Here is a 23,464-nt window from a genome sequence, read left to right on the forward strand (position 1 = left end):
GGGTTACTGAATTGGAGATTGATCGATCGCTGTTTCAGGTCAAAATTACGATGTGTTGGTGAATGAATGGATGTATGATTGGCATCGTCCTTTAAAACAGGCTGTGATGTGTGGGGTTGAAGACACATAGATGACGCCACTGAAAACAAGAAATGCGCCCCCCTTTCTTAAATTCACTTGGTTTCACCAAGAAGGCTTGTTGGTTAATTGGCAAGGGGCATTAGAAGCAAGAACAACGCCGCACAATAAAATGTACTGTAAAACAAAATAAATGGGGAAAAATTCACGTAAAAAGAGATTTAAATTACAATAACTTTAAAAAAATTCATGATTTCATTAAAAAAAATCTAGTGTTAAGTTCGTGAACAAAAGTGGTCATTGTATCACTCTGTTGATGCATTTATGCCTCCTATAGAGCTGCACGTATGCCATTTCTCGTACAAGTTTAACATTTAATAAGTCTCGAATTAATCATCGAATGTTAAATTTTTAATTTCATCGTAATTCCTGTAAATTTTTCAACGCACCTCAGTAGTTTTAAGTTTCAGAGTTTTATAATTTTTGAGCAGCAGAACAAAATGTAACGTCAACGATTTTTCCCAGAAAATGTATCTTACCGTTGTGCAATCCTTTTCAACAAGGAGGGTCAAAAGAAAATAAATTGCACTTCTTGCTATCAAATGCAAATAAGTGTTTTGTATTGTACGTATATCGTTACTTTTTCATCTAGAGAGTGGATATTTGCTTTACAGCTCTCACTCAATTCATTCCTTACAATCAGCCATATAAAGGCGACCTATAACCCACCAAATCAAAAATCTCCCTTACTGCCATTTGCAAAGAGACCCTAAATATCTGCAGGAGAACACCGCCATTCATATTGCAAAATCTTCCCTTGAATTGTTTTTGAATACTATCGTGTATGTTTGGTTAAAGTGGTTCAGGAGTAGATGGTAGAGTGAGTCTTCTAGTAGCACCAATATATCGTAATTTGTTTTTTTTTGTCGTAAAGGAAAAAAAATAGATTCCTTTTTATAAAATATAATAAGAATAATAATAGCTAAACATTAGTAGTATAATTTTATTAATGAAAAAAGGATAAAAATATGTAAAAAAAACCTATCATTTTCTGTCTTCTTTATCAGATCTTTGATATTAGTAAAATCACTGGTACAATAAAACTATCTCTGGTAAGTCTTGAATATGTCTTCGAAGTTTATAAGACTTTCGGTATTTTAGACAAAAATGCTATTTTCTTCTTTGTTGAGAACTTCTTCCCGATTTTCGATGGAGTATGTTTTCGATGCTTTTTACGGTTGATGATCCTTATAAGTGACTCACCAATCAAATCATAAACGGCCACCAATGATACTCCAAGCCACACTCCCAAATATCTTCCAATTATACTGACCAATTCCAGAGACTGAAAAGAGTTTTTTTGGAATTATTTTTTCTTGTTTTATTAGCTTAAGGATTTTTGAAATTGCTGAGATTTGGCGTCAGAAAATGTAGTCTACTACTTTTTTTAAAAATATAAATGACTGTCTGCAGCAATTATAATAACTACTTATAGTCTTTGTTAATAGAATAGGCACTTAAAAGTTCTACGGTTTCGCCACTTTTTTGCCATGGTATCCACTAATCTCCCTTTTCTCCCACGTCATTGCGTTATTATTAAAGTAGTCGAACAGTTCCACGGAACGGAATTTTTGAAAATCGCGCCAAACTGTTCTGACGATGCCGTTCGAAAAAAAAACTGAAAAGTTTAATCGGCTTTCATCTTAAAACGGACAATTTGTGGATTTTGAAAAATTTTTTTTGAATAGAGGGTTTTCTTAAAACTGGTTTCATATTAAAATATGGTCCCCATATTCTCTGAAAATACCCTTATAGATTTAAAAATACTTAAAAAATATTTTTAAAATAGTTTGATTTAGTCCGAAACAATTTCACAATATTTTCGAAACATTTTCAGTTTATATATAGAAGTAACATAAAATGGACATTTTGTGAGTTTTTTAAAAATATTTTTGAATAGAAGGATTCTTTTAAATCTGTTTTCATATTAACATATGGGTGCCATATTCTCCGAAAATTTTCATTCATATATAAAAATAGTTAAAATATATTTTTTAAAGTTTTATATAGTCCGAAACACGCAGTTTCTAGTGAGTTTATCGAAGTAACATTAACAGAAACGCTTAACCCCGTCCCGCCCCCTGTCGGGGGCATCCGGGGAGCAATTTTATTGATCAACTAAAAATACAAAAACAATTCCCAGTTTGAAAAACAAAGGGAAGATGAGTATTTACAATGAGGAATAGAAAGGGTGACTTGAATTCAAAATATAGATAGCAAAACAGATGAAAAGATGACTCCATCAACACAGTAACGAAAAATGTAAAAATGCAAGATATGTAAAAAGCAGATATTTGAACAGATGAAAAGTTAACTCGGTGTACAAAGTTGTTAATTTTAACAGATGGAAAGCTGATCCAATCCATGTATCAAACAAGTTTAAATGTGAAAGTAAGTACAGGTGAAATGTTAATTCCATACACAAAGTGTCCTATATTTAAATTATAAAACTCAGGGTAGGTGGAAAGGGAACTTTCTACCTTTACAACAAATCGAAAAGTTTGATGGGGTTTGGATAAGTCTGAATTTCAGTGCGTGATGTCAATGTTCTGAGTTCGTTATTATGACGTGTCTGGTGGCAAGCCAGCGCTAAAGTGGCTTTCGATGATTCGTTCTATGCCCTTTTGCATAGCTGGTATCCTCCAGTGTTGTTTGAGTGAGCTATAGGTCAGGTTTACCGGGAAATTTGCTTTTCTTATGTTATCAAATAGAGGGCAGTGAATCAGTATATGTTCCAGGTCATCTGTAACTTTGCAGTTATTGCATAGGGGAGATTTATTGTGAAACTTGGATTGGTATGTACCCTGGGTTCCGTGGTTTGTGATAAATTGGTTCAAGTAGAAATTTCCATAAATTTTACGGTAATTTACCCTCGGGATTAGATGGTGGGTATGCCTGCCCTGGTTTTGATCATCATCCCACATATTTTGCCAAAGATTTATATTTCGTTTGAACATCGATAACTTTACTGAACTTTTTGGCTTCTGGTCAAAGAGATCAATTTCGGGTCTTTGGCAGGCCAATTTCGCCTGACTGTCAGCCTCCTCGTTGCCGTGGTGTCCGACGTGAGCCTTAATCCAATGGATTATCATGTTTGATTTATATTGGTCTTTTATCAGTTTAATTAAGCAATCGTTTTCCTCGGGGTTTGCCAGTGATTGTAATCCCGAAAGGGAATCGGAAAAAATATGAACATCTCTATTTAATTTGTTCTTAATTATCCAGTACATTGCCTGAAGAATCGCCCATAATTCTGCTTGAAAAACGGATGAGTAGTTATTAAGTCTATATGTATAACAATCTATTTGAATATCCCCATCGTACACCACGAAGGCGCATCCCACGCGGAATTCGTTATTATAAATTAATCTCGATCCATCTGTGTAGATCTCTATATCATTGCCTATTGGTGGATCAAAATTATAAGGAATAGAGATGAGCCCCGCAGGGTGTCTGGGCGTGATTTCCGGTTTTGTTATAACGTTATCGTTATGTAAATAAAGATTAGCCATATCGGAATTTGTCTGAATAATCAGCTCCAACGGAACCGAGTAACATTAAAGTGGACACTGAGAATTTCTTAAATTTAATCTTTTGCTAAAAGAAGCTTCATTTTTTGCTTGAATAACTGGTTGTCAATTTTGGTGCAAAATGTTTTCAATGCTGATGCATTGAGAATAAATGGATTTTGAATTTTTAAAGTAGCTGTAATGAAATTAAATAGATTTAAAACTTTTATCTCTTTAAAAAGTTTATATTCCTTTAGGTTCGAATATGTCGAAGTATTCCAGCGCACATTCTTTTCTTTCTTTTGTTTTTGTTTAAGTTTATGTTCTTCCCTTTTATGTTTCTGCATTAAGCATAGTTTTAATCCTTTTCATTCTTCTTTCTTAAATTAAGCACTAAAATTTACAAGTGTTTGAGTTGAGTCGGCAGTTGATTGCAATTTAATTAAAGTCTAGTTTCAATTCTAATAATTTATTAAAAATTGTAATGAGCTTAAACTCTTTTTAAGAGTTTACTATATAGTTGTGTGCTCAAGATTGCAGTGGATTAATACTGTAAATTCTGAACATAGGCAATTTTATACTATTAAACTCCTTTAATTGTGTGCAAATGAGAAAATTTTCATAAATTCCTTTTTTTTCGTACTTACGTTCTTATTTCTATTTTTTGACATCAGTAATATTTTTGCACTGTTTAATTATATGGCCGCATCATACGCTAATTTTTTTTTAAAAAAATGCACCAAACTCAAAATTAAAACCAGGAACTTAGTTATCATTAATTTAGAGCATTTGCATATACACTAATGTTGATGCGTTTGGTTCACGCTTGTACTAATTGATATTTTTAGTTGGTGAGTTCATATTTTATTTTTCTTATGATAAGGCACACTGCTTATCAAGATTTGATAATCCTTTTAAATATATCACAATAAATTATTTTACATTTGGATTATTAACCTTCGTTTCGTAAAACGAAAATATTATGGAAAAAATTGAATACTTGGTGCTATATTAGATACTAATATTGTAGAACACTATTTTCATTGACACTATTCTATACTATGTAAATAACTATTTTCACTGTGTTCGTGTTCTGTAATCCATTAATTGTTCAGGTTTGTACTTATTGATGTTACATGATGAGCTCAATTTTTATTTTTGCTTCGATAAGGGATATTTTCTATTATGATTTGATGATACTTTTAAATAATTTACAATAAGTGACTTTACATTTGGAACATTTAGGTTTTGTTTGTTAAACGAAAATGTTATTGTAAGAATTGAAAACTGGTTGTGTTTCTATGACGATAGGCATTAATATTGTAAAACACATTTTGTTTTGGGCTATTTTTACTGCATGCTGTAATCCATTAAGACACTTTGTAATATCTCGCAGAAAATCCCTTAAGAATTTTGAACTATATATTTTTGACTTAAATAATGGGAGTCATGATTTTTGTAACCAATAATATTCGGCTAGAGTTTTAAATATATTAATGTTCGTTAATGAAAGATCCACTTCAAATTTAAAAAAATTCCGTCGAAAGAAAGTATTTTCGATATTTTGTCTCATAGTGAATGGAAAGTTTAGGTAATTGTTTAAGTGACATAGATTTGAAAGGGAAATAAAAACTTAAACCAATACGAATTGTAACAAATCTGGCATTTTTAACATTTACATAATCAATATAATTGTTATAGTTAAAAGAAAATGCATTCACTAATTCAATGAAGCTATTTGTCATTTAAAGTTTAAAATCATTTAAACTATTAATCTATTTGTCATTGAATCTATATGTCATTATCTTAGAGCATTTCAAAAACGAAATTTTTTTTTAATGGGAGAGAATAAATTTAATAAATATGAAGCCCAGGTTTAGAAGTCCATTTATAACTTGCTTTAACAGAAATACATTTATAAGTTTATTATTATTATTTTATACTTAATTTCCTGCGTGGTAAATAGTCTCGGGGGAAAAGCAGATAAAAACTATTGTGTGTTGTAATCTTATTCCACTCTCTCCAACTATCAGTGAATCAGAACTTACCATACTCTCAGCCCCTAAGCAATTAATTTTTTCATGGATTGAAGAGGTGATCTCATTTTTCTGCCATAATGAAAACAATTGGAAAAATAAGGTAAATACTTATGCATTTTTCAAATTTTTATATTATATGTGAAGTGATAGTTGATATCGAAATTTTAATACAATATGATTTCTTATAGATCTTAAAAGGATTATTTCATTTCCAGAAAACTCGAAACGGAGCGCTTATGACGCGGTTACAAAGACAAATGGCCTTTGGTTTAAAGCAACAGTTGATTAAAATTTCGCTTGTTTTTCAGTCTGAGATCGAGCTTTTAACGTTTCACGAAAACTACAGAGATTAGTTATTGATAGTTGTTTGGGTTTCACTTATGCACATGTTCGGAAGTAAATACTGGTTCATATACAAACTATGCAATTAAATGGGGGGGGGGGGGCAAGTAATGCTCTCCCAACCTGGCGAGAATTCCAAAACCGCTATTCGAACAACGAAGACGCGATACTAGTAAGTACTACAATTTCTACACTAACACAATTTACAATAGTAAGTGCTACAAATTCTGCACTACAGCTTCTCTTTTTCAAACTTGAAATATCCATTTTTTCGCCTGAGAAATTGCCTTCTTCATTCAAAAACGAAACAGAAACTATTTAATCGAGCATTATTTCCCTTAGAAGCAGTGTTCTAAATTTTAAAGATCGCAACAAGTGGGTAAAGGAATTCGGGAAACTGACGAATACGAAATGGAATTCCTGATTTTCGAAGCCTAACGGACAAAGATTTTAACATAATTGATCTAAATTGCATGGTTTTTAATTGAAACTCTTTGCTCAGTTTGCATGAATAGTAAATTTAATTTTGAAATCCAAGAACATAATGTGCACCAAAATTGATAAATATTTGTATTTTTAATATTACTATTCCTTAAAAAAACTCTTTTCTTAGTTCTTAAACTTTTGTTTGATTTGTTTTGAAATTATTACTAGCTGTTTATTCTATTTATATACTAATAATAAAAGGTTAATTTCCTTATGCAAATAAAGAACCTGTATAACTTTTTTCTATCGGTTTTGTTAGTTTTAAGCAGATTTGTTCAGCACGTGACGCCCTCTTACATTTTAGAATTAAAGGATAAATTTTGCATAAATAAAGTATGCAAATATTAGAAATTACAATTTTTTTCAAATGTTTCCTCGTGTCAATTAAATATTCATTCATTTCAAAAACTGTTTTTATGAAACAATAGGAATTAAACTACGCTTTAACCTTATGAAATCTATTTCTATCCTTTCATTCTATCTATTTTTTTTATTTTACTAAACGCTAAACTTCCATAGCATTCAAATATTTCGATGTTTTCACTAAAGATAGAAATGCGTTGAGGAGAGAAAATGGAAAATCCATAAAAAAAAATAATAATAACACTTTCTTACCTTAGTATATACTTTAGTATATACTTAGTATATACTTTACCTTAGTATTAGTATATATTTTCTTGTAACGCGTTTTACTTATTGTAGCTTGTAAACTTGCTATATGCTACTAGCTATAAAAAAATTTTATTGATCATGAATGCTTTATAAATTTTTTGCTAAGATATAACATTTTAGAATATTTCCTCGAAGATATTATAAAATCTTTTTCAAATAATCAAAAATAATTTTACAATAATATTTATATAGATATATATATATATATATTATAAAATCCCGTATAATCAATTTAAACTCAACCTGCATAGTTTTTATTTGTTTGATTCTGCAATAATACTTGATAAATGTAAGTTATAGATTTTAATTTCTAGGAGCGTAAGGAAATTCATAATACTATTCAATTTAAATATTTATCAATTCTTATATTTATTATATGGAAATTAGCTAAAAATAGTTTTAAAATACATAGTACTCACAATTTATGCTTAAGAATAAGTGTGATAAAGGTACAGTACTGTGCAAGTGTGATAATCGGAACAGTACTTTAGTTCTACTATATCCTTGTCCCGTATATATGTATATATATATATATATATATATATATAAATAATAACACTTTCTTATATATATATATATATATATATATATATATATATATATATATATATATATATATATATATATATATATATATATATATATATATATATATATATATATATATATATATATATATATATATATATATATATATATATATATATATATATATATATATATATATATATATATATATATATATATATATATATATATATATATATATATATATATATATATATATATATATATATATATATATATATATATATANTAGAGAACTTACATAATATTGTTTTAAAGTTTTGGAGGTTCAAATAACAAGTAGTAAGAAGACCCAGTGAAGGAACAGCTCTTACCAGTGAAGGAACACAAAATTGCCCAGTGAAGGAACACTTAATTTTGGTTATTTTTTAATGCTCTTTATGAATTTTTTAGCCATACAAATATATAAAAAACAAGACTATTTGTGAAATTATAACATACAAGTACTTATAAAATGCTAGCTTTTTTCTGTAATCATGAACTAGAAATTAAAGTGATGTTAAATACAAGATAAATAAAAAAAAATCATTCTTTCTTATAATTTGGCAGTCAAATCTAAATCATTGTGTCATCCGATGCTGTTTATTATCATTATTATTTTATCACCTTTTTATTTACTCTTTTTCCTCTTAGTTCTTGAAGCTTTTTGTCTTTAAGTATTTTTTCTTTCTTTTTCTTTTCCATGTTCTCTTGTTTGAACTTTTTTCGGAACTTTCAGCCTCTTGAAATTTTTGCCATTTTTCTGAAGTTAGGTAATTTATTCGTTTTTCTTCTTATTTGACCTTTCTTTTTATCATCAATATTTGGCTAATGTGAATGGTTCTTCCAAACTTCTTCTGATTTTTCAGCAACATTTCTAGAATGCCTTTCTCGAAAATAGACGGGGGAAAGGTGTCTTGAAGTTTGAGGCAAATACATCTCTTGTTGTCATATATCTAGAGGATCTTTAGAAGTACTGATTTTACTTATAGAATCATTTCTTTCTTCAACTAAAAGAGGATCAGCATGAGGACTCATTTCAAATTCGACATCTAAGATGCATTCATTATCAATACTAGCTTCAGTTCCTAAGTTTGACTTAACCAAGTGGTCTTCTTACAATACGTACTTCTTCCATATTGAAAAAAGTACAGGCTCTTGGATATTTTCGTTATTAGACTCTTCAGTCAATGCTGCGTTAAAAATTTACATGCGTTAAAATTAAAACATATCTTGAGGGATTTTCCTCTCAAGCTTCTAAAGAAATTGAGTATCGTTTCTGTTTAACTCGGTTTTTTGTTGAGTAGCTTGTTTAAGATTTTAAGTCATTAACGTATGTATATTTGACAGAAGCGCCACCTTTAATTTTCTTTAGATTTATTTGTTTTAAAATTTCACTTTAGGTTGCGTGGCAACCTGAGATAGTTTTTGTTGTTGTTCTTTTTGTTGTAATTTAGAATTATAATTTCTAGAATCCGTTTTTGATGCTAAATTATTAGTTATTAAAAGATTAAAGTTTTATATTTGTTGTCATTCATCTGTAGAACTTGTAGTTCATTTGATTGATTTTATTTAAAAGTCGTCCGTATTATTCATTTTAACTTATTAACGACAGAGCTTGATTCTAAATTCTAACATTGTAAAGTAGTTTTTATAAATTATATAATCACGTTGCTATCCTATAATGATAGCTTATTAGGAGTTCTTGGTGCAAAAGCCAGCGAAAAATTTTCTATCAAATTTTTATGATTATATTTAATTAGTTTTCGATTTGTAAACATAGTTTATTAAGTTGCCTAACATTTGATATAGCTACACACCCCATTAATAAATATAAATTATATTTTTTTCATAAATTAAGCTATTTAATTAACATTTTAAACTGAAATTATTTCAGGAATTATTCATACAATTTTTAACAAAATTTCGGTTGTCCTCTATATAGCAGAATTACTTATCCTAGAGTCATGTAAAATCATATTTCACACATTACTGTTCATTCACTGGAAGTATTCCCAGTGAAAGAACATGCCTGTTTCTTCACTGGTTAGAAGTTGTTTTTTGTCTTTTAAGCAGAATTTTGATGTATATAATGACTAAAAGTACAAGAAAATTAAAAAATTTCTTTTATTTTCATAAACTGGGAGAAAAACCCAGTAAAGGAACACTCGTTCCTTCACTGGTTTTTCATCGTTTGGTGATCCAGTGAAGGAACATGCCTGTTCCTTCACTGGTTAGAAGTTGTTCTTCGTCTTTTAAACCGAATTTTGATGTATAATATGACTAAAAGTACAAGAAAATTAAAAAATTTCTTTTATATTCATAAACTGGGAGAAAACCCCAGTAAAGGAACACTTGTTCCTTCACAGGTTTTTCATCGTTTGGTGATACAGTGAATAAACACCCCCTTACCTCAGTACTTGATTATGCTATGGTGCTTTAAAAAAAATAAAACGTAACTTCAATAACTATATCTTGAATTCTCTTTCTTACAGTGAGAAAAATAAGACTACTACATGCAATTAATTCCACTTCAAACATATAAATACAAACAATCACCTTATAATTTTTTCAACGAAACAAGGTGTTGCAGAGATAATAACAGATTCAAAAAATTTTCCAGAGAAGTCTATTTGACCAGGTAATCCAAAACATTGCTAGATGACTTCCTATTGTTTGGCAGTAAGCTGTTGTTACCAATCAATCTAAAAAAACTCTTTCAAATTCTTATTTTTAACCAATATATATGAAATGTTCCTTCACTGGGTAGTGCTCCTTCCCTGGTTGGTTTACCTTATAGCATTTTAGAATATTTCCTCGAAGATATTACAAAATATTTTTTAAATAATCAAAAATAATCTTACAATAATATTTATATATATTTTAAAATCCCGTATAATCAATTTAAACTCAAGCTGCATAGTTTTTATTAGTTTGATTCTGCAATCATACTTGATAAATGTAAGTTATAGATTTTAATTTCTAAGAGCGTAAGAAAATTCATAATACTATTCAATTTAAATATTAATCAATTCTTATATTTATTATATGGAAATTAGCTAAAAATAGTTTTGAAATATTTAGTACTCACAATTTATGCTTACGAATTATTATTGTACGAATTTGATGTTTTACCAGAACATTGTTGCTTACTTTGCATTAACCTGAAATCAATAACATAAATATTAAAAAATATTATACTGAAACGTAAGAAAAATATTTTACGCAAATAAAGAAAAATACAAGAATAAAATTTAAAGCAAACTAGATTTCAACAAATGTGTCATTCTTAAAAGACAATTGATGACGTTATTTTATTTTCTATACAAAACTTTCATATTTGTCTTAAAATTAGTATGAGAAATTTATTTACATTAGTACTTACACTTTATGAACAAATTACGGGGAAATGATATTGGGGAGGAGCTACAAAAAGACGGAGCAGAAGGTAATACTGGAAATCCAATCAGCGTGCTCAAAATCTCTCTTTACAAACTGCGGATGTAAAGGTAGTTTAAATGTCCCCGGACCGTCGATGGTTTGCAAAAACTCTACCCATCATACCCACAAGGCAAAGTGTGATATTAAGCAAAGTTTTTTTTCTTTTTGCTTCAAACTACAAAAAAACTGAGGAATTTTTCAAATTGATTCGAATGTTTGAGGCCGTGTCAACCAATTTTGAATAATGATATAATAAAAAGCGAAATAGCAACAGAGAATAACTTTAAGATAGGATTATCAACGTACAGATAAATCCTATTAAAAAAGGGTTAGATAAATAATTTGAGGATAAATATCATTAACACTTGATGCAATTTTATGCTGAAAACAATCAAATATATCAGGATCTTCTTTATTTATTAATAATCATATGATTTTTTTTGTCCAATAAAAACATGAAACGAAATGACGGTCATTTTTTTCTGACACATAGAGATGTTTATTTTGTATGCGAAATAAGTTGTTGTAGTACGTTATTTACGTTACACTAGAGCTGCGCAATGGGCTATTAGCAACGGCTCACTGAGCTCACTGATATAAATGCCTCTTCAATATATCTTTTTACTTCTTATCTCAAAAGCATGCACAAAAACGTCTCAAAGTATGACGGGCGGCCATGACTAAACTCACAATTTGTATGCAGAATTTACCACTAAATTTGAAGATAGTTTGTTCAAGATAAAAATCAGTGAGAACGAAAATGTCCTCAATTTCAATTAAAAATTAATGAAATTCCGGAAACAGTAGTTTTGAAAAATCAATGTCAACAGAAATAAGGACGTTTAAAAAAAATCAACGTTGAGAGAGAGAGGATGCGAGAGAGAGAGAGAGAGAGAGAGAGAGAGAGAGAGAGAGAGACAAAGAGTATTTCCCGAGTCTCCCAAAGTGATTTTTCTCAGACCTTCCTTCCTTAATCTTATGTGAAATCGTGATCATTAGATATTTTATTGGTTAAATTAAAAAACGTAAATATTTCTTAAAATAAAATTATTCTTCATTTTGTAGACTTTTGGTTGTTCTTACTTGCTGCGGAGGATTTACATACCAATGTGTGGCATTTCTAACACTTTATTGGACGTACCCAACAGTTGTAGACATACAAGATGTTTCTCCGACATACTTTGATATACCATCCATAACAGTTTGCAATCCTGTGGCGTAAGTATTACATCTTTAACACAAATAAATTTAGAATGTAGTGTTGACAGTTACGAAGAAAAATATGAAGATGTCATGTCAAAATAAAGGAATTTAATAATAATATTTAAAAAAATAAGTACGAATTTTTTTGTATAAGTTTTAATAATTTTAATTGTTTACAAGTTAAGAAATTGGTCAGAATATATTCCCGGTCATAATTGTTTTTCATTTTTTATGTTCAGTGATAAGTTACAGGTCAAAATATGCCAAAAATACAGGAATAAGATAGAAAAAAGGATATCAGCTAATCCATTGCCTTAAATCTGGCTATTAAATATTGCTTCCATAAAGATATGGAAGAAGATGCCAGTAGGCGAACTGAAACATGCCTCTTTCTTCTTATTTGTCACACAAAAGACGAAGATGGGTGGGTGCCAGTTTAATACTGATTATGCTTGCAGAGACAATAGTGACTAGGCCTGGGCAATATACCGTAATACCGTCATTTACCGATATTTCTTTGATACCGCGGTAATGATATTCGGAAGTATATTCTTCGGCAATACCGAGTTATTGAAAATTAAATTGAAATGTTAAGTAACACTTTAAAAGATTGGAATATTGATGTTAAAACATTGCCCTCAATGACATCTGATAATGGCACTAACATTGTTAAGGCTATCAGAGATCTGAATGTAAACCAGATTTCACGCTTTGCCCACAATATAAACATTGGTGTCAACCAATCTTATCTTTGCAACAGTCTTCCTTGAAGAGAGCAATTTCTCGCTTGAAAAAGCTACAGAACACGATTTCTCATTCATGGAAGATGAAAAGAGACATACAAAGAGCTCAAGAGCAATTGAGTATGAACGTTGAAAGCTTGCCGAGTGCATGTCCAACACGTTGGTGGAGCACAACAAAACTTTGCAGGCGATTTTTGTCCAACCAGCTTCCTCTCTGCAAAGTTTTGCTGGATTATCCCTCCAGAAAACACTTAATGCTTGAGGGATCTGACATAAATGTTCTTCAAGATTTTGTAAGCGTCACGAATTTGCTTGAAGAAATGACGAAATCTTTAAGTGGAAGCAACTATATTACAGCTTCCTGCGTTCTGCCGCTGTTGAATAAGGTAAAAAGAAATATTCAAGTTAATGACAGTGACTCTAAAGTTAGCAGGAGTATAAAACAATAAATTCTGAGGGCTCTGGAGGCCAAATACAAAGATTCATCAATGGTATTGATTTTGGGTCTTTGTTCATTATGTGATCCGAGATTCAAAGTTAAATATCTAGAAAATGAGTCTGCAGTTAAAAGTAGAGCGATTGAACTTATGGCTGAATCATATACTATGCAAGATGACCCACAAATGAGTGTTCCTTCTTCATGCAGTACTCAAACAGAAAGAAAAGGACTTGCTAAGTTTTTTGACTCAGATGAAGAAGAGGACTTAAATGCTAGGGAATTACACCAATAGCAAAAGCTGAGAGGGAGATGAATGAGTATTTAAATATTTCAAAAATAAGCATTTCGGAATGCCCATTAATGTGGTGGAAAAGACATTATGCCTCTTTTCCGAAATTGCAGTTAATTGCGAGGCGCTTCCTTGCAATACCAGGGACAAGTGTACCATCTGAAAGTGTATTCAGTGTAGCAGGCAATGTTATTACTAAAGATCGTGCATCTTTATTGCCTGACAAAGCTGAGATGCAGATCTTTCTAAGTAAAAATTCCAATTATGTTTAATTGTGTTGCAAAATTTTGAGAAATAGTGTTGTGATGTTTATAATTGTGTTGATGTTTATATTAGTAATTGATGTTTATATTAATAAAATTTTTCTGTTTTAAAATGATGATGCTTCATAATTAGTTGATTCTATGGGATATTTATGCTGCGAGCTAATATAGGATAAGTTCCCCATTCTTTTTAAATGATGCTCTTTAAACACATAAATTTTTATTTGCAAAAAAGTCTTAGCATTTATAATATGCATAACAATTTAATTACCGCGGTATATCATAATATCGTGATATGAAGCTCACAATATACCACAATATCGAAATTCTGACATTGCCCAGCCCTAGTGTGTGTGCGAAAAGTGATTNGTCCAAGAAAAAACACATTATAGCTGAGCTAAATGAAGAGTGCTATGTTTAATGAAGAAGCTATGTTTAATGTCAAAATCAAAATCTTGGCTGATTTCAATGTGCTGTTGGATGTTGTCCGCCATTGCTTCTGTGGTTAACGTCACGTTGTAATCCAACTGCAGTTGAGTTGGACGGTAATTGTAGTTCAAGATGAGCGTACGATGACGTATACTATCAAACTCACAAATGGACCAATCAGAGGTTAGCGCTGATTTCCAGCTGACGGCGTCCTGTCCTAAGAAACCAGGCCTTAAGTAAAAATTCCAATTATGTTTAATTGTGTTGCAAAATTTTGAGAAATAGTGTTGTGATGTTTATAATTGTGTTGATTTTTATAATTGTTGATGTTTATAATTCTGTTAATTGTGTTGATGTTTATATTAGTAATTGATGTTTATATTAATAAAATTTTTCTGTTTTAAAATAATGATGCTTCATAATTAGTTGATTCTATGGGATATTTATGCTGCGAGCTAATATAGGATAAGTACCCCATTCTTTTAAAATGATGCTCTTTAAACACATTAATTTTTATTTGCAAGAAAGTCTTAGCATTTATAATATGCAAAACAATTTAATTACTGCGGTATATCATAATATCGTGATATGAAGCACACAATATCGAAATTCTGACATTGCCCAGCCCTAATAGTAACCAGAGAAAAATCGTTGACTTCTCACAGATTTATTTTTTGTCATTTTTTTTATTTATGTAGAAAATTTTGCCTCCATTTCTTTTATGATAATCAACATACTTTCAAGACAGAAAAAGTTTAGATGTTCTGCAAAAAATAACTATATTTTCTAATCACCACCTGCAGCCACCAACTCCGTGCTTCATGGTTCCACATTAATCTAATTCTATGCAAACTTGTGAGATGAGAATCAAGTCGTCTCTGACGTGAGACAAGCTATTTTTGGTAAAATTTGACTCTGAGAAAGTGAATGTTTATCAATATGTCTTAAATTTATTACATAAATATATCTTTTTAATCTTTGGAAGCTATGTTGGACTGCGACAGGCTCTAGGGTCGTAGTTTGTTCATTCCTGGAATGGTAAGTTCAACCATAATATGTTAGTAATAGTTTTCTAACCGAAAGTAAGATCAAGTTGAAATTGATCTAGCTGGTAAACCTTCATTATTTTTATTTTAGTCTCTTTTTGAATTGAAAACATCATCAATAGATTGCAACTGAGCTTTAAAACATAAAAATGACAATAAAAAATTTATAAAAAGGATTTTAAAAAAATAACTGAAAAAAGGAAGTCCAATCTATTTATGCGATTTTCTCAGATTGAATTTATGAAACTTTTAAGAAACGTTTGTAGTATCTACTTGTTGCAGATAATTAATTAATTATTATATGCAATTTTACCACCACCACCAATTATTATTTTTTTTTTTACAGTTACAATTACGAATTCCTTTGCCACTATGATTTTCCCGGAGGTGTAGATGGAAAATTTAATCCATGCTTATCAACTTCAATTACAAGCAGGCTCCAAAACCATAATGGCTTTTTTTGTGACACCCTTAAAGCCTTATGCTTGGATGGTAAAACATTACCAAGAGATTTCAGGGTAAAAGTGTGAATATAATTCAACTATTATTCAACGAATAGAAATATAATAATGTTGCATGTTTTAATACTCTTGTTGTTATGTTATTAGTAATTAAATCTGTTTACTGAATTTCAGCCGTTTTATAGTAAAAAAGGGTTTTGAAAAACATAAATAAAATTGTTGCATAGTATTTTTCAATCAATATTTATTTTCAAAGTATTTATAATTTGTTCATGTTCAGTAAGGACACCCCCAACAAAAAATGATGAGGTGGATTTTTAACCGATATTTATTTGCAAAGCATTGATAATTTGTTTTTGTTTAGTAAGGCCCCCAAAATGATTAATTTATTATCCACTAAAAAATAGATGTAAATTTAAGATCTTAGTTTTTTAGGTTACGGTTTTAAAATTATGGTATTATGAAAATACTAGGAGGCTGCGCCCCCTGCTCGCTGGCGCTCTCCAACCCCCAGAACTGCTTTCGCAGTTCATTTCGGATTGCTTAGCAATCCAATGCTCGCTTTGCTCGCTCAATGGATACGTTCTTAACGTCTAGCTTTTGTATACTTTTTTGAATACTGAAGTTCCGAAAACTTTTCCCTGTAGAAAATTCTAAGCCATTTCATGTACATTTCAATATTAATTTAAAATTGCAAACAGTTCACATATTTTGTATAATTACACTATTCTAAATATCAGTTGTTGAGAAAAGTAACTGCTGTAAGTTTTGTTTTAAAGTCTTTCCCACCAGAGGGCTAAAGCCATGTGTTGTAAAACAATATGAAATAGTAGTCTGCCACTGAACGCCGGATGTAAAGCATCGGCTTTGATGAAGATAATTTTGTATTTTTAATTCTCTGAAGGGCGCCACCTTAATAATATGGAATTTGTAAAATAAATGTATATATTTTTGATTGTTGATGAAGCCCATCATTTTGTGTTTTCATCAGTGTTCAGAAGCAGAACAACTATAAGTTTTTTATTTTATCACAAAAATATAAAATGTATAAAAAACAAAGAAAAGAGTAAGAAAATGAGTATAGTCATAGAAAAAGTTAAAATTATAATATAGTATTTGTCAGTTAAAATAAAACTTTTTGTTTAAGTCATTGCTAACAATTCAAATTTCTCCGAGGCAATTCTAAAGTATAAATTAAGGTAGTATTGTTAAGTTGAAACACAATATTTTTAGTTTTGATGTCAACAATACAATTCAATTTTTCACAAAAACGATTGTTTCCATTGTTAAGTTCAATGTCAACAATTCAAATATTTCTGAGGCAACTCTTAACCTCTAAATATTATTTTTTTTATGTACACATTTCTAAATGTCAGTATTCAACCACAAAACAACTTAAAGTCCTCAAATTTAGCATGAAGTTGTAAAATGTAATGAAAGAGGGTCATAGCAATAATGAAAGTAGAAGTAAAGTTAGTACTGTAAAATTAAAACAATATTTTTAATCAATGAGCCAAGTTCTTCAAGAAGCAGTTGTAGAAGTAGCTGGATAGAAGTTTTTTATTCAAAACTTTTTATAGAATTTCTTGAAAAGCACAATTGTTAATCTGGGCATTTGGCGATACAACACTTATAGAATTGAAGGATTTGTTACGTTAAGCGCTCAGGTGTCATAATTTTGATCTAGTTGCGCCTCTATGTCATTTTGATTTATGCTGATAAGTTAACTTTCAAAAAATTCTATGGCTGGCAACAGCAGTTTTATTTTTTAAATTGTTTATTTTTATTTCTTTCAGAATTCGTTATTTTTTTAGCGAAATGTTTTTTAACCTAACAGAATTCTTTGCCGACTGATATATGAAGAAAATAAAGTAAATATTTAAGTGTTGTGAAAAGAATCTTATTTAGTTGTACAAAGTACTTGAGCCAAAATTTGGGAGCCATGTAAGAGAATTATATAAATTAGATCAGAAACACCTCATTAAAAGGCAGAATGCTTTGGTGTTTTCAAAACGCAAACAAAACAAAGCAAATGTTGCCACCGGCGGAAAAGAAATACAGCCAAAATTTGGGAGCCACGTAAGAGAATTATATATAATAGATATTTCATCTGTATTAATATTTTCGTGTACTTTTGGGATCATCTCGGGTAATGATCTTACGTCTGTGAGATAAAAATAAGGTAATTGATGATTAATTAGATGATTGATGAGATAATTATAAAGTTCGCATAAAATTAAATTTATTACTGTTCAGAGAAATGTAACATTTATATTGGATACCGGGGCCCATACCAATAAGATTGAAGGTATGTGGGCGGTTATTAAGACGGACTTTAGAAAAAAAATGTCACTGCCAGTCCGGTACCTCAGACGCCATTTTCGATTCACATTTCGCATCATATTTATGTTGGTCCATCAAAGAAAAGCCATCATAAATTTTGTCTCGGGTGGCGATGGAGGTGCAGAGATTCTATTCATGATAAATTTAGACAGTATCTAACTGCTATTAGAGAATTCTGTGCACCTAAATCTGAAGATATTCAAGCTTAATGAAGAAGTGAGTTATTTTTTTTTCTGTGCTTACTCCATTAATTTTTGTTTGGATTCAAAATTCTTTTATTGGGTTTATTAATTTCGCTTATATTGTGTTAACTGCAATTTTATAATTGCTGTTGAAAGTTTCTAATGTTTCAATAAAATGTCATTATGCTTTGGCAGCCATTCCTGTTACAACTGCGTTCCGCGCAAACAAGAATGGCGTCAAACATAAGTCGCCAATTTCACCAAGGGGCTCCCTCAAGTATATTTTTTAATATCTTCTCGTTTCTTTATTTTATTTCATTTAAACTGTATTCCTTGTCTTTCAACCTTACCGTATATGGTGCAGGCGTCTTTTTAAAAAAGAACCTTTCAATTTTTTTTTTCATCTTTAAACTTCGTCATGCCATCGCTACATTTTAAATGCTTCTCGTGAAATTTTAACTGCTAACGAATAAAAAGAATTTATCATTGGCTACATCTCACCCAGGTAATCCTATTTTGACAAAAGTAACATTTCATTGAAGAAAATTTGAAAATTACATTTCTACTCGTTAAGCTACTCGGTAACAGACGTCGCCAAAACAAATTCCTCTCATTGCACTTTTCCTCGCCAAGATTTCAACAGACGCGAATACTGTTTTGAGTGCCTTCAAAGTGGAAGGACTAACTAATTTAACTGTAGCCCAGTTAAAATCAGACTTGCGTTGTTCGCTCAATGGAAATAAAAATGACTTATTATCATATACAGTTAATGATAATATTAAAATTACAAATGATAGAACTTATTCTGAACACGTGTGACAGAACTGATGACACTGATGACAACACACAATATTCTGAAGAAAACCATAACACAGAATTATTGAGTAAAATTTAATTACTTTAGTGACAAGTGGAACTTTTAAGCAATCAACACATTCCTCAATTAACTCCCTCGCTTTCTCTCTCGCAAACGGATTTTAATATTTCCAGCAATTCTGGCTTCATTTATGAAGATTCAAAGCCTATTATAGGACAAACAAGTAAGTGAACCAAGTAACATCCAAATTACATCCACTAATGATGCCTCAAATTCACTTTCAGTATTTAAACGAGATGCAATTGACAATGATTCTGAATTTATGAAAGAAGTAGATAGAAGTGCGACACTGTAGCTTATTGGTGTGATGATCTTACATTAACTAATGCTGTTTCTCAGCTCACTGGATCTGCAAAAAATTGGTAATTGACATGAGGTAAAATGTATAATGACTGAACTGCATGAAAAAAATGCCCTTGTTGAAAGACGCTTTACAAACTTGCTGAAAGACGCTTTGAAAGACGCTTTACAATTCAAAACAACCCATCTGAGCTAAATTAAGAAATAATGAAAGTTTAGTTGATTATATTTATGCTAAGGATACTCTTTTGAAAAAGCTCTGTTTACTATTCCAGAAGCTGATCGCAATTCTATGATAATTAATACAAAAGAAAAATGGCAAATTGCCTTAACTACCCAAAATTCGATTAATGTCGAAGAATTAATCAACAGAGCTGCCGCACGTGATAAAATTCAAAGTTTCAAACAAGAGACTATACCAAGCCAATAAACAAAGTAATGAAAAAAAACTTCAATTTTTTTTCCAGCATCAAAATCGCAGTCAAAAACTTTCAATTCGCAAGTTGAACGATGACGCAAATGTGACCCTGCTATTGACGATGTTCGAAATATTACTCTCTGGTGATCGTTGCCGACTAAAAGGTCATGATTTTTATGTGCAGTTTATCTCTCCAAGTTTACCTACAGCTCTTTCACGAAATTCATCACGATCCGTTAAGGAATCCAACAACCTACTGAAAACTCAGCTCCTGTCTTCTAGACACTCACTTAATTCCAGTAATAATGAATCAAGCGGCACCACCAGTTCAAATTATCCAAATTCTCGTCGTAAGATTAATCGCAACCTCCCACTTACAAGATCTGCGCCTGCAAATGAAAATAATCATTCTATAAACTGTATTACAACTCAAATAAATAAGCGTGCATTAACACCTGTCACTATTAACAGTAATACAGAATTCAAGCACTCTGTGATCCGTGTGCAGACATTACATTATTCGTATTACGTTATTAAACAATACATATTACGTTATTCAACATTTTTGTGTTCCTGTTAAAGCCATTAGTCACCCATGGACTGATGAACATTTTCAAGTGGTCAACCATTTAATATACCTTATTGGATGGATTTATTGAAACATCAAGGTTAGAAACATCAATCCTTTTATAATGAAGTTGAAATTTGCTCCGAACTTCAATTTTCGCTCAATTTGGGATTTGATTGGCAGCAGCATGTGCAAGCTAGATGCACACGATTCTGAAGGTTTATTATCTAAAGGTCTTCTCACTGTAACGATTCACCGTCACGATTCTAAAGGTATTTCTCACCGTCTGAACTCCATCTATGCAAATGTATTTATTCATAAACCTAGCATTAACTGCATTTCTTCCAGTGAACTCTCAGATCCTCCATTAGATAACATTGTTAAACCAAGTAAACATCCTTTTAAAACTGAACTTATTCCAAAATACTACAGGACTAATTGAGATTTAGAAATCTCAACCTGATGCTGCTCTTGGACAATTTTAAGGCATATTTTATTCTCATGATTACAATATTGGACTATGACCGTATGCGGAAATCAAAATAGCATTGCAATATGGCCAGCTTATCCGTTTTCGACAATATCACTTTACAGAGTCAGGTCGCCAGTTTTTGAACACTTAAATTCAAAAATGTTTGAAGCAAGGAATTTGTAGTCCTTCTAACTCGCCTTAAGTCTGGGTGCTCTCATCTTTGATCAGTTCCTCCATGAAAGCACCCCAAGACGATTTGTTGCAGATTTCTCACGCACCATAAAGTTCATCACCAAGATTAATCCACATCCAATTGACCAGATGGAAGATACGTTTAAACGAACTGTAGGAAAACACTTTAATTCTAAAATTGATGCAAAATCAGCATGTAACATCATTCGTAACCGCTGACGTACATTACGAATTTCTTCGAATGCCATTTCGTGTCACTAACTGCCCATCTACGATGACAAGAGGAATAAAGTGTGCTAAAGACCTCCTGGCTGAACATAACGTAAATAAATACATTGACGACGTTTCAACTTCACATGACAATTTTAATTACCACTTTAAAGTTATTTACAATACTTTTCAGGCTATTCGTAAAGCTGTATGCAAAATAAATCCAGGACAGTCGCAATTTGTTGCATTAGAAATTTCACTTTTTGGTCGAATGATCCCATGATGGTGAACGCCTGGGTTCAGAATGCATAGCAACAGTTGAACGATACAATTCAAGAAGTCCGCTCTTTCCTTGGATTCGACAAACAGTTTCGAAAGCACATTGAAAATCATGTTGTTACTGCAAAACCACTCACAAATATTCTCAAATGATTAGAAAAGAAGACAAGCAATGAGACAATCACTTTAACTGATGACCAACATCGAACATTTGAGATTTTGAAAACCATAATCACTTCCACCTCTATTCTTGCGCATTTCAAAGGATTACCGTGCTTCGTAGAAACTTACGCATCTTATTCAGGACTAGGGGCATGTTTATCTCAAGAGTAAAATGGGAAACGATGTGTCATAGAATATGCATCACGGACCTTAAAAGATGCTGACACATGCTATCACAACAATGAGCTGGAGTGTGCTTCTGTACGCTAGGCACTTACTGCAAAATTTTGTCTATATCTTATTGGTCAAAAATTTCAACAACTCGTCTGTAAAAGTTGTTTCGAAATTATCTCTTAATCAGAAATTTGCGCGCTATTTGGTGGACTTTGCACAGTTTAACTTTACAACTATTCATCGACCTGGAAAAGAAAATGTTGTTGCAGATTCTCTCATGTTATCTAAAAACAGTTATTTGCGTAATTGTTACTGCAAGCCGTGCATCTCAGATTTATGAAAAACAGAACACAAATGACTTTTTTGTCAGTGTATTTTAGCCTGTGCAAAGAAGATAACCCTAATAAAAAGACTTTGTCAATTGTACGCAATTTCAAAATTGGTAACAATACGCTTGTACGGACAATGGATTGAAATCTGGAATGGTGATTTCGAAATCAAAGAAAGAAAAAACATTGATTGCTCACTATTCTGGTGTCGGACATATAGATGCCAAGAAAACACTTCACAACTTGCAGCAGTACTATTGGTGGCCACAAATGCGAAAGGATGCTAAAATAAATGTTCGAAGTTGACATAAATGCCAAATTGTTAATCGTTGGACTGCCGAATAATAATTGTCGAAAAATAATTGCAAAATTCATATTATTTTAAGCTTTCTGAGGCTGGTTTATTGCTTACTATACACTGATTTCTTTTCTTTATTTCTGCAGTTCATAGTTTACAGCAAGTTTAGAGAGTCGATATTGACTCCTGATGTCTTAGACAAGCTTCGTGTACCACTTGAAGATTATTTGAAATGCACCATAGAGTTTGATAAAGTCAGCCAAGATTGCGAGTAAGTTCATTACATTATAATATATCATGCACGTGTTGTGGTCAGTGTTATTTATTGATCAATACTAGTAATCACTCGTTATTATTTACAAGAATCCAGTAACTCAGTAAAGTCTCATAATTACATATTAAAGCGGTTATTACATTCTCTGACATAACGTCACCGATATATAACTCACAAGGGTGAGTTTTGATTTTGCACTTTTTCCCCTTGTTTTCAATTTTTTATTCGTCGGAATCTCGTTCGGACACTTTGTTTCGGTAGCTCCCATCTCCTTCATGCGTGAACTAACCTTTTTTACTTTCTCTCATTTTTCCGATTC

The 23,464-nt window shown here is 31.1% G+C and overlaps 1 protein-coding gene across 2 annotated transcripts in view; it reads right to left on the reverse strand.

Moving 5' to 3' along the window:
• Positions 1 to 1,202: 1,202 nt before the first annotated feature.
• Positions 1,203 to 23,464, reverse strand: part of LOC107447721 (uncharacterized) — a 45,189-nt gene continuing 22,927 nt past the window's right edge. For both annotated transcript variants that reach the window (XM_071180501.1, XM_043055240.2), the window contains one exon: positions 1,203 to 1,423. In XM_071180501.1, the coding sequence (XP_071036602.1) occupies positions 1,217 to 1,423 (207 nt within the window). In that variant the 3' untranslated portion in view covers positions 1,203 to 1,216. The remainder of the gene's footprint in view (positions 1,424 to 23,464) is intronic.

The sequence above is a fragment of the Parasteatoda tepidariorum genome, chromosome 4 (assembly GCF_043381705.1).
Source record: "Parasteatoda tepidariorum isolate YZ-2023 chromosome 4, CAS_Ptep_4.0, whole genome shotgun sequence".
NCBI classification, from domain to species: domain Eukaryota; kingdom Metazoa; phylum Arthropoda; class Arachnida; order Araneae; family Theridiidae; genus Parasteatoda; species Parasteatoda tepidariorum.